Here is a 12,125-nt window from a genome sequence, read left to right as displayed (position 1 = left end):
GGAGGGCGTGGAACTAGCTAGCAATTTGTTATAGTCGGATTGAAGAAGACTCGATGCGAGCGGTCTCTATGGCCGCAACCCATCGCCGCCATAGACGTACGGACGGCCGGCTACAACACAACACAGTAACTGTAACTGAAGAAGCCGGCGCCACCATTCCCGCCGCCAATATGCTCGCCGCCGCCGCCTCCGTCAAGCTCTCCACGGCCGGGACCGCCACGGCGCCCAAGATGGCATTATTCAAGCCCCTCCACCTCCCTCCCCTCTTCGCCGCCGCCGCCGCCGCCGCCGGGCCACGTCCCCTCTCCCTCTCGGCGCGCCCCCTGTACCGGCAGCAGGACCCGTTATTCCTGGCGTCGCGCGTCGCGTCACCGGCGCCGCCGCCGCCGTCCGCCACCGCCGACGGCGCCCGGCCGGTGGAGGCTGCACCGGCGGGCGCGGCGCCGGAGGAGGCGGCGAGGCGGGCCAAGATCGGGGTCTACTTCGCGACGTGGTGGGCGCTGAACGTGATCTTCAACATCTACAACAAGAAGGTGCTCAACGCGTTCCCTTACCCGTGGCTCACGTCCACGCTCTCCCTCGCCGCCGGCTCCGCCATCATGCTCGCCTCCTGGGCCACCAGGATCGCCGAGGCGCCCGCCACCGACCTCGATTTCTGGAAGGCCCTGTCACCGGTGAGATCGCATTGACCATGGACACCATCGTCTCCTCCTTCTTGATTCTGTTCTATTCTGAATCTCTGACGCGTTCGTTGGATTTGGGGATTCGTTTTTGCTCGTTGTGGGACGAGCAGGTGGCGATCGCGCACACCATCGGGCACGTGGCGGCGACGGTGAGCATGGCGAAGGTGGCGGTGTCGTTCACCCACATCATCAAGAGCGGCGAGCCGGCGTTCAGCGTGCTCGTCTCCAGGTTCTTCCTCGGCGAGCACTTCCCGGCGCCGGTCTACTTCTCCCTCCTCCCAATCATCGGCGGATGCGCCCTCGCCGCCATCACCGAGCTCAATTTCAACATGATTGGTGAGTGAGCAAACACTCTGCATCTCTCTGTCTCTCCACCTGAAATCCTGGAGATACTTGCAGCAGATACACCAGAAATATCCTCACTTTTTGATTAAAAAAATAGATATTATCTCCAAGAATTCTTCAGAACAAGAACTGTCCATTAACCAAAGATATGTTTTCTTATGTCAGATAAAGAAATATACACCAGCCACGAAAAAGTGCACAATTTGTTCATAAACCTGACACATCACATCAATCTGTTCATCGTGTATTGCTGAAAATTCGATGCAGGATTCATGGGGGCGATGATCTCGAACCTGGCATTCGTGTTCCGGAACATATTCTCCAAGAAGGGGATGAAGGGCAAGTCGGTGAGCGGGATGAACTACTACGCCTGCCTCTCCATGCTCTCGCTGGTCATCCTCCTCCCTTTCGCCTTCGCCATGGAGGGGCCCAAGGTGTGGGCTGCCGGCTGGCAAAAAGCCGTCGCCGAGATCGGTCCAAACTTCGTCTGGTGAGCCTCACATGCTTTTCTTTGTACCACTTCTCACCGTTTCACTGTCACAACCATCACGTCAGTTGAGATTTTTGGGTATCAATTGGGCAAAAAATTTCTAGTGATAAGTGCTTGACCTAAGCTTTCAAACAGTTTCAGCATGCAACACTTTGTACTTTCAGTAACATCACTCAAGTATTCTATACAAAAAGAACCATTATCAATTAATATAGATATAGGATCGTCCTATCACTATCATTTCCTCCTAAGCGGCAATATCTTCTTCAGTTCATTCTGAAAGAGAAATAAGAAGTATCAAAAGATTTGATGATATTTTTGTGTGATAATCCAGCTGATTCATGTGGCCATGGATTTCTCTGTGGTTTTGTAGGTGGGTGGCGGCGCAGAGTGTGTTCTACCACTTGTACAACCAAGTGTCCTACATGTCATTGGACGAGATCTCACCACTGACATTCAGCATCGGCAACACCATGAAGCGGATCTCCGTCATTGTCGCCTCCATCATCATCTTCCACACGCCGGTCCAGCCCATCAACGCCCTCGGAGCCGCCATTGCGATTCTCGGAACTTTCATCTACTCTCAGGTAGATTTTCCGCACATGTTTTACCAAATCACATTTTTCACAAAAGAGCCAATTCATGAACATAAGTCTGAATCTCTAACCAAAAAAAAAACATCTCATTTTTTCAGGCGAAGCAGTAATGGCATAAGCATGGAAATGGCACCCGTTTTCGCCACAAGTCGCGACTCGGTGCTCGGGATGTAACAATGCTATGAGCATATATCCAAGGATCCCTTGTAATATATTAGATCTTCTTTTCTTTTCATTTTTCTTTCTCTAGGTGTAGCTGCCAATGTTTCTTCTGAATTCGTCGAGTTCTTGTACTATGACTATGATGATGTAGAGAGGTGGATCTGCCTAAATAAAGCTGTTAGATTTTTTGCTTGACCCTTTGCTGCTGCTGCTGCTGCTTCTGAATTTTGTGATGTGGTCCAAAACACAAGGTGTGGTTCAGAATGAGTTGGGGGCTACCGGTTAGATCGGAGAGCAGAAGCAGTGCATGCTTGACACACTACGGTCCGGCTTGTTTTGTTGCTGGGTGATGGATGATGGGTACAGGGCATGGCCCTGAAAATCCTTGAATAGTCCCAACTGGCGCTGTGCAATTTGCTCACTGAGATCTCTGGGATGGATTCAGCGTTGGACACTTGCGATTTTCCTTACATGAAATGAGAATTTTAGGATTCTGGAGGAGGCATATACCCCAAAAATGACGATCTGTTCTGGAATCAAGAACAGCTTTTCTGGGCTCCAAAAGGCCAAAGCCTTTTAGCTTCAAATGCTAGTAGAGTAAATTGCCAGATGGATGCACTTTACTACACGAACTTGTAAAAGACTTGTTTCGGTACATGAATTTGTTCGATGCATGTGAAACAAGGTCAAAATGACACATCATAATCAATTTTACTAAGTTATACACTGATTAGGACGAGATGTGCATATGGAGGTGGACATGAGACATGCATTTGTGCTTTATTATTCTTTGTTCTACCCCTTGCACTATTTCTCAGTATTTTTGTGTCTTTCTCCATACAATCTTTAGGCCTTATTAACCCCTTTTTATTGAACAAATGTATATGTACTTAGCATTTTTCTCACACATGTGTTTATGTAGTATCCTAATTAACACTAAAATAAGATTAGCTTTGTTTTTTCTTTTGGCCTTGATTCACATGCACCTAACAAGTTCGTGTATCAAAATGAGCGTTTTATAAGTTTATGTACTAGATTGCTTCCACCTAGCAAGTTCGTGTACCGCCAATGCAATTTACTCATGCTAGTATTTGGAGAAAGCATATAACCAAATGACGGTTTGTGCTTGAATCAAGGATAGCTTTTCTGGGCTCAAAAGGCCAGAGCTGCTTAGGTTCCAATGAAGATGTTTCTTTCGTGCTTTTTGGGAGGATCACTGCGATGGCACTCCTCCGATGTTGCTACTTGCATATCCTTCTATACTTTATTTAACTTGGCTACAACTTGAAAATGAACGCAACCAATCACCACGGCTGTCCGATCCAACAGCATTTTCAGTACAGGAAAACTACAATACATTAGATTTAGGGTGCAATCTTTTCAGCTTATGAACTTCGGGATATGCATACCACGGTTCTCAAACTAGAAATTTTCTACATCAGCATTGCCTGGCTCGCTTTAAGCTATTTATTCGGTTTATAATAATTTAGGAGTGTAATATTTAATTCATTACTATAAACAATTGTCAATAACCTATCCAAATCATGCATGAAGAATGGAACAAGTAATACAATGCTACGAAAACAGTTCAATAACATCACAAGACCAAACATTGCTACGAAAACAGTTTCACTAACGCCACAAGACCAAACATTAGTATCGACCTTCTAAGATAACAATCACAAGACCAAGGCCTATCTTTCAATTCACCTCCATCCATAGTATTCCATACCTTCCATCTCGTTACGAAGATATTGAACAAAACATAGTATAGTTAACCATATACGAAATTCGATCTGAAAAACGGAAGTTCATCAGACTAGCCTCTCAGGGATTCATGTCACAGGAATTCGTTTACGTGGGTCGCTCTAGGATTGCAAACTCGGGTAAGATAACGAAAAACAGACACTGAGGACTTAGGGAGATAAAACTGCCATAAGACAAAAGTCACAATTGCAGTGCCATCTAAAGACATGCATCACATTGGATTCGACGAGCATTAAGCAAGAAAACTTGATTCAGCAGAAAGCCAATCCTTGCTAGAGTAAATGTCAGACGATGATACTTGAATACATGATATGGTCTGCTTAAATTAAGTTCCTAATAACATTGAAGTATGAAGCACAATAGACCCACAACTTCAGTATCCAGTAGGTAGTTTAGAAAAGAGATGTTCCCTTGCCCTTCTTGTCTCCACCAATCTCGAAATGCTTGCACCTCTGTAAAGAATAATAATGTAAGATAGCACCCAACACATCTAAAAAGATACTGATTGATTCATGACAATTTTCAGCTTGAGTCTTGACAATGAAATAATACCTTGATGGGGTGCTGGGAGTAATGCTTGCAGCTTTGGCATTGCAGCTTCAGCACAATCTTCTTGGTGGTTTTTGCCTGAAAACAGGAACCATGTATCATAACATGAAAAATGCACAGCTGAAAGTCAGATACATTAAAACTACATGATGGTTATTGCCACATGTTTGCATTGAACAGACACAAATCATGACACCATATGTTTCTAATGAAGAGAGACAATCACACACAGCACTGCGTAATCACATATAAACTGTCACAATACCTTCTTGTGGAAAACAGGCTTGGTCTGACCACCATATCCTGACTGCTTACGGTCATAACGGCGCTTTCCCTGGGCAGACAGGCTGTCCTTACCCTTCTTGTACTGAGTGACCTTGTGAAGGGTGTGCTTCCTGCACTCCTTGTTCTTGCAGTAGGTCTTCTTGGTCTTGGGAACGTTCACCTATACATAAGAAATATGAAACAAATTTAACAAATACTGGTTATTGGAAAGCACATAGCAGGCCTATAAACAACACAATCAAATGTGCATAATCAGAAGCACATGTGAATCGATATTTTTCGACAGCAAAGACAAATTCAGCAGACCAATGGTTAAAACCTCAATTGGGTCCTCAGGAAATATGCTTATGTTTGTCATCACAAGAATGTCAGGTCTCAAAGATTTCATGCCATCATCGGAGCCCATCAGTCAAAACCAGACATGATTACCAAACAATTTTCGCACAAGATAAAAAAAAGAATTCATCCCACGTCCTCAAGGAAGATGATGAAAAATGTTTACTCCAGAAGTTAATTGCTACTCCCTCCATTCCTTAATACAAGGCATAACTTGTTTGGACTCGGAGAACAAGAAAACCTATAACTACCCATCGTACCGATTTATTCCAGCGCGTTCCAATGCGTGACGCTTTGATCAGTTCATCGCATCTAGTGCCAAAGCAGCATGCACCCGTGTCCTGCAGTTTTTGCGCGTGCATGCAAGCATCCGAGTGGTGGATCCTTTGCCTTTAAACTAATGAACCGAATATCATGAGCTCATGCAACCATCCATTCAATGCTTGCATGCACCAAGTACGGAGTTGAGCAGTTGCCGCCTTGTATACTGGTACTTGAAGAAAAGACGGTTGCGCCTTGTATTAAGAAAAGACTATTGAATGACAGCAATACACATAATCTAGATATAACCCATTACAAAAAAATTCCGCGTTTCAGAGCATGCATCTTAACGACAATAATCTGGTCTCTACCCACAATTGAAAAACAATCACACAAAGCACTCAAGATAAAAATGACATAACTAGAACAACCACCGTGGATATCATTATATCAACATGAAAAAAGAAATCGCTAAAGAGAAACCGCGAAACCGTGTTAAATCTCTAAAAACCCCGAAACCGCATCAATAAGAAACTAGCTACTCCTCCGGCTCAAGATCGCCCCCATCTACAGCAGATCAACATGAATAAAGAACGCAATCCCCCTACAAATCGACCAGAGCAGGGTGCCGTGGACTGGCACGAGGACACACGAGCGCATGATCTTGCCGTCGTGCGGCGGAGAGAGGCGGACGGGGAGGAGGAAGAAGCGTACCATTTTGGCGGCCGCGGAGGGGAAGGCGGGGAGCTAGGGTTTCGGAGGCGCTGCCTTGTCTGGTCGACACGCTGCGGCGAGTGGCGGCGGGGAGGGGAAGGAGAAGGTCTGCGACTTTATACGGGTGAGCTCCTGGAGGCTAGGGTTTACTGGTGCGTGTGCTGCTTTGTGGGCCAGAATGCGCAGCCCATGGGCCATGCACCGTGATGCGTTGCCTTATAGTTGGAATAAGTTCATCTGATGTCCCTCAACTTTACACCGAGTTTGTTTGCCATCCCTTATCCTCAATACCAGAAATCTTCACCCCAAATATACAAAACCGTTCAATTTATGTCCTATGGCAGTATAGATGTCTTGGTTTCACTAACGTGGCATCCTAGTTAGCAAAATAGGAATAAAATAATATGTGAGTCCCACATGTAAGTGAAATAGAAGGAAAATGTGAGACCCACCCATCGGCAACGTTGTTATTGGGACGCCGCAGCCTGAGGACGCGGTGGAACGACTCTGGTGAGGGCACGAAGACGGTGAAGGCGAGGTCTCCTGGTGAAACCCCAAGCGCGTCGGAGTCATCCTCTCCCGGCCTACTTCGTCCTCCTCGCCATCGTCCCCTACAGCGTCCGCCATCACTTCCATATGTCGTCGTCCTCTGCACCCCACCGCCGCCACCCCGCTCCGCCCGCCACAGCACAGCGACGCCCACACCACACCCTCTCTGAGGCGCCGTCGCTCGCCCGCCACCCGTTACCCCTTGCCTGCTCCGCACACCGCCGCCACCGCCTGCCGTCGCCTGCTCGCCCGCCCGCCGGCCTCTCAGGCTAGGAGAAGAAGGGAAGAGGAGAAGAGAGAAGAAAGAAAAGACAAGAAGAAAAAAAAAGAAAAAAGAAAAGAGGAGAAGACAGGACGCTGACATGTGGGTCCCACCGTATGCCACGTCAGCAAAACCGGAGAAAATGGATCAATATTGTCTTGGGATCTTTTTTGCACGGTTTATGATAGTTGAGGGGTAGAGATTTTTGCTATCGCGGATTAGGGACCTCAGACAAACTCAACATAAAGTTGAGGGCCGTCAGGTGAACTTATATTCCCTTATAGTTATGAAGTGACTTTATCCCTCAAAATGAGTTCACTTTAGGTCCCTTACTTCATCGCTCCGTCTGTTTTGTGATCTTTTTCGCACGGTTTATGATTAGTTGAGAGGTAGAGATTTTATTGTGGATTAGGAACCTCAGACGAACTCGACTTAAAGTTAAGGGACGTCAGGTGAACTTATTCCCTTATAGTTAAGGAAGTCCAAGTGGACTTTATCCCTCAAATAAGTTCACTTTAGGTCTCTTACTTTGTCGCTTAGTCTGTTTTTCATCCTTATCCGAAAACCATATACAATCCATCCTTCAAAGTGTGCAAACGAGGTCCCTCGGTAATAATATTTCTGGTTTTGGCTGACATGACGCCTTCTTCAAACTGTGCAAACGAGCTCTCTCGGTAGCAATGTCTCCGGTTTTAGCTGACATGACGCCTTTGACTAGGGGTCTTCGTCCCACGTGCTATTGACATGACGCTTACGTGGCTATTTGATAAAAATAATAAGGAGGTGTTTGGAATGGACTAAAATTTTTTAGTCCCTTCCAAATTGGATGTTTGGACACTAATTAGAAGTATTAAATATAGACTATTAACAAAACCTATCCATAATCTTGGACTTATTCGCGAGACGAATCTATTGAGCCTAATAAATCCATGATTAGCCTATGTGATGATACAATAAACATTCTATAATTATGAATTAATTAGGCTTAAAAAATTGGGTTAATTGGATACATGCCATTGTAAATTCTTCAGTTTTGAAATATACCATTACTACTCAACTATTTGGAGGTATGCCATTATAATTTTTCAGGTATTGGAAATATACCATTACATACCCCTTGGATATGTCTAACAAAAATTTTGGACCAAATTGCCCCCGTCTTCTTCCTTTGCCTCCCCCATCTCTCCTGTTCTGTTGTTCATCTTCTTCCTCCCGTTTCTTGCTGCTGTGAGATTAGGAGTACACAGTAATAGTCACTTTGTCAGGATCATGCACAAGCAGGGCCGGCCCTAGGGGGGGTCAGCCCGTGCGCACGCCCGAGTCCCCCAAAATTTAGGGGGCCCCATGGCGGATGGGCCATGGCCCACGACGCCCCCAGGGTCAGCATCGCTCTCAGTCCTGAATCATGTATGGTATCGAAGACAGAAGACGAAGAGGAGCGAAGGAAAAGTGAAGCGATCTGACTCCGTTCCCGTCGCCTCGATCACGCCTCGCGTCGCGTTGCAAACGGTAAACGGCGGCAAACCGCAACGCAAACACGGCAATCGGCAGCAAATCGCAGCGGCTCTGCATGACTGGCTGACTACGTCGATTGGAGGCCAACCGCCCGGCGGCGCGCCCTCATCGGCCGATCGGCTGCTCGCGCCTCGCAGTCGTCGTCTAAGGTAATTTTCTCTATCTTTCTTTTTCCTCTTTATAGATCAAAAATTATTAGCTTGTACTACTTAATAATTAATGATTATTTTTTAGCACAACATTAATCATATTGTCAAGAAAATATGTATCCGGTAGCGAAAAAAGAAAACGGAAAAAATGTTCGGATGATTTCATTGAAATTTTAGAAGAAACTTTTGAAAGTGCCAAGTAAGTGTTTATGATTATATTATTTCTCTTTGAAAGTTTTAAAATATTATATATAGATAATTTTATCATATCAAATATTAAATATTACATGTTTATAAGACTATAAATATATATATTAGTTTATGTATATATATAGGGGCCTCCACGTAAGTTTTTGTCCTAGAGCTTGAAAACTCAGGACCGGCCCTGTGCACAAGGCGCGCTCGTCGACGAGCACGTAATCGGTGGACGTGGACCACGCCATGGTGAAGCCGCTGTAGGCGAATGACTCCAGCTGCACCGACAGGGGCACGTCCTTGGGCGTCCGGGTGCTGGACATTCAAGAACGACATGCTCCGCGTCTTGGTTGTTGCAGTAGACCTCGGGGAGGCTGGAAACTGAGAAGGTGGTGATGCGGCCAGCGAAGGGAAGAAGGGAAACTAGATGGTGCAGCACAACACCGCCGTTGCTGGCCGAGAAAGGAGATGTGGAGGAAGAATACTAAGATACCAGATCCAAAAGGGAAAGAAATGGAAGAAAGAAGATGAACAGGAGAGGGTGGAGACAAAGGAGAAGACGAGAGCGATTTGGTCTAAAATTTTTGTTAAACACATCCAAAGGTTGTACAGTGACATATTTCCAATACCTGAAAAAGTTGTAATGGCATGTTTCTAAATAGTTTAATAGTAACGGTATATTTCAAAACTAAAGATTTTATAATGGCATCTATCCAATTAACCCTAAAAAATTTGTCTCACGAATTAGCTCTCATTTATGTAATTAGTTTTGTAAGTAGTCAATATTTAATACTCTAAATTAGTATCTAAAACAAAGACTAAAGTTTAATCCCTGGATCCAAACACCACCTAACAAACAAAATAAAAAACTAAAAAAAAACAATTACCACACGTGTCTGTAGTCTGAACTAACCCGCACTCATAGTATATGAACATTGCCATGAGCAGCAATGCTAAGTTGTGATTGCTGCCATCCGGTTTTTTTGGGTGGGTTGGGGGGCAGCTTATGACAGTTACAAACTTTGGAATATACCACGGTTCTCAAACTAATTTTTTTCTACATCAGCATTGCTTAGCTTGTTCGAAGCTATTTATTCGGTTCATAATAATATATAATTTTTAATTCATTACTACAAACGGGATTGCGTAGCCTATCGAATCATGCATTAAGGACAGAGCAAGTACTGCAATGCTACGAAAAGAATTCACTAATATCACAAGACCTTCCAAGATACTGAACCACAAGAACAAATGAATTATCTTGCAATAAAATTACGTCCCTACATTCCATCTCTTTCGAAAGATACTGACCAAACGCCAGTACAGTTAACAATACAACATTCAGTCTGAAAAAGGAAGTTCACTAGACTAATCTCTCGAGGTCATATTCATGTCACGGGAAGTAATTAAAGTGGGTCGCTCTATGTTTGCTAACTACTAATCAAAAGACAGCAGGTAAGATAACAAAAAAAGAAAAGGGATACTGAGGACTAAGGTAAATAGAACTGTCGTAAGATAAAATTGCAGCAAAATATAAACACATGCATCACATTGGATTCAACGAGCATTAAGCAACAAAACTTGATTCAGCAGAAAGCCAATCCTTGCTAGAGTAAATGTCAGACGATGATACTTGAATACATTGATATGGTCTGCTTAAATAAGCTCCTAATAACATTGAAATATTGAAGCACAGTAGACCAACAACTATAGTATCCAGTAGGTAGCAAGCAATTTAGAAAAGAGATGTTCCCTTGCCCTTCTTGTCTCCACCAATCTCGAAATGCTTGCACCTCTGCAGAGAACAATTATGCAAGTGAGCATCCAACACATCCAGCAAAATAATGATTCATGATAATTTTCAGCTCTGGAGTCTTGACAATGAAATAATACCTTGATGGGGTGCTGGGAGTAATGCTTGCAGCTTTGGCATTGCAGCTTCAGCACGATCTTCTTGGTGGTTTTTGCCTGAAAACAGGAACCATGTATCATAACATGAAAAATGCACAGCTGAAAGCCACATGCAATTAAAACTACGTGATGGTTATTGCCACATGCATTGTACAGACACATATCACTGCTACATCAATCATGACACCGTACGTTTCTAATGAACAGAGAGTCACACACAACACTGCATAATCATATATAAACTGTCACAGTACCTTCTTGTGGAAAACAGGCTTGGTCTGACCACCATATCCTGACTGCTTTCGGTCATAACGGCGCTTTCCCTGGGCAGACAGGCTGTCCTTACCCTTCTTGTACTGAGTGACCTTGTGAAGGGTGTGCTTCCTGCACTCCTTGTTCTTGCAGTAGGTCTTCTTGGTCTTGGGAACGTTCACCTATACAAAACAAATTTGAAACAAAAGCACTCAGCTTAACAAATACTGAATGTGGAATGGACATCGCAGGCCTATAAACAATAATCAAATGTGCATAATTTGAAGCAAATGTGTGTACAAATTTTTCAACAGTGAAGACACATTCAGCAAACCAATGGTTAAAACCTCAATTGGGTCTCAGGAAATATGCTTATGTTTGTCATCACAAGAATGTCAGGTCTCAAAGATTTCATGCCATCATCGGAGCCCATTAGTCAAAGCCAGACAAGATTACCGAACAATTTTAGAACAAGAGAAAAAAAAAGGAACTCATCCCATGTCCTCACAGGAAAATGATGAAAATGTTCATACTACAGAAGTTTAAGTGCTAATTAAATGACAACAATACACATATAATCTAGATATAACCCACTACAAAATTTTCAGCATGCAGAGGGTCAGCTCGGAAAATACGTCGATCTTCACGACAATAATCTGGTCTATACCCACGATTCAAAGCATTGAAGTCTTGAAGATAAAAATGACATAACTAGAACAATCACCGTGGACATCAACATGAACAAAAAAAATGTCGCTAAAGAGAAACCATCTCATGTTAAAATCCGCTAGACCCCAAAACGCATAATCAAAGAAACTAGCTACTCCTCTCCTCCGGCTCAAGATCCCCCCATCTACGGCAGATCAACATGAATAAAGAACGCATCCTACAAATTGTGAAACACCATGAGAAAGACGGCGCGCGGAGCCGTGGACTGGCACGAGGACAAGCACGCGTGCGATCTTCCCGTCGTGCGGCGGAGGGGAGGAGGAGGAGGAGGAGGAGGAGGGAGAAGCGTACCATTTTCGCGGCCGCGGGGAGGGGGCGGCTAGGGTTTCGGAGGCGAGCGGCGGTGGCGGGGGAGGAGAAGGAGAGAGAGGTCTG

At 44.5% G+C, this 12,125-nt stretch overlaps 3 protein-coding genes, 1 long non-coding RNA gene and 2 pseudogenes across 4 annotated transcripts; 2 read left to right on the top strand and 4 right to left on the bottom strand.

Annotated features, from left to right (window-relative positions):
- The first annotated feature begins 19 nt into the window (after nucleotides 1-19).
- On the top strand, nucleotides 20-2,471 carry LOC4343418 (glucose-6-phosphate/phosphate translocator 2, chloroplastic). The gene is made up of 5 exons (XM_015790618.2): nucleotides 20-674; nucleotides 794-1,019; nucleotides 1,296-1,518; nucleotides 1,892-2,105; nucleotides 2,213-2,471. Exons 1-5 carry the CDS (start codon nucleotides 54-56, stop codon nucleotides 2,222-2,224), a joined length of 1,296 nt encoding a protein of 431 aa, XP_015646104.1. The 5' UTR covers nucleotides 20-53; the 3' UTR covers nucleotides 2,225-2,471.
- Nucleotides 2,472-4,275: 1,804 nt separating this feature from the next.
- LOC4343416 (large ribosomal subunit protein eL42) lies at nucleotides 4,276-6,276 on the bottom strand. The gene is made up of 4 exons (XM_015790620.2): nucleotides 6,189-6,276; nucleotides 4,858-5,037; nucleotides 4,596-4,670; nucleotides 4,276-4,495 (listed from the first exon to the last, which is right to left on the bottom strand). Exons 1-4 carry the CDS (start codon nucleotides 6,189-6,191, stop codon nucleotides 4,436-4,438), a joined length of 318 nt encoding a protein of 105 aa, XP_015646106.1. The 5' UTR covers nucleotides 6,192-6,276; the 3' UTR covers nucleotides 4,276-4,435.
- On the bottom strand, nucleotides 5,206-5,277 carry LOC112939776 (small nucleolar RNA R66; annotated as a pseudogene).
- A 1,864-nt stretch (nucleotides 6,277-8,140) lies between the features above and the next one.
- On the top strand, nucleotides 8,141-9,517 carry LOC112939623 (uncharacterized). Its single transcript, XR_003243416.2, has 2 exons — nucleotides 8,141-8,663; nucleotides 8,999-9,517. It is a non-coding gene; the product is annotated as an uncharacterized lncRNA (long non-coding RNA).
- Nucleotides 9,518-10,425: 908 nt separating this feature from the next.
- Nucleotides 10,426-12,118, bottom strand: LOC9266960 (large ribosomal subunit protein eL42). Its single transcript, XM_015790624.3, has 4 exons — nucleotides 12,042-12,118; nucleotides 11,024-11,203; nucleotides 10,752-10,826; nucleotides 10,426-10,653 (listed from the first exon to the last, which is right to left on the bottom strand). The coding sequence occupies exons 1-4, from the start codon at nucleotides 12,042-12,044 to the stop codon at nucleotides 10,594-10,596; spliced, it is 318 nt and encodes a 105-aa protein (XP_015646110.1). The 5' UTR covers nucleotides 12,045-12,118; the 3' UTR covers nucleotides 10,426-10,593.
- Nucleotides 11,378-11,448, bottom strand: LOC112939781 (small nucleolar RNA R66; annotated as a pseudogene).
- Nucleotides 12,119-12,125: the final 7 nt, after the last annotated feature.

Source organism: Oryza sativa, chromosome 7 (assembly GCF_034140825.1).
Source record: "Oryza sativa Japonica Group chromosome 7, ASM3414082v1".
In the NCBI taxonomy this organism is placed as follows: domain Eukaryota; kingdom Viridiplantae; phylum Streptophyta; class Magnoliopsida; order Poales; family Poaceae; genus Oryza; species Oryza sativa.
Note: the sequence above shows the minus strand (reverse complement) of the source record. Positions and strands in the feature narration are given on the sequence as shown.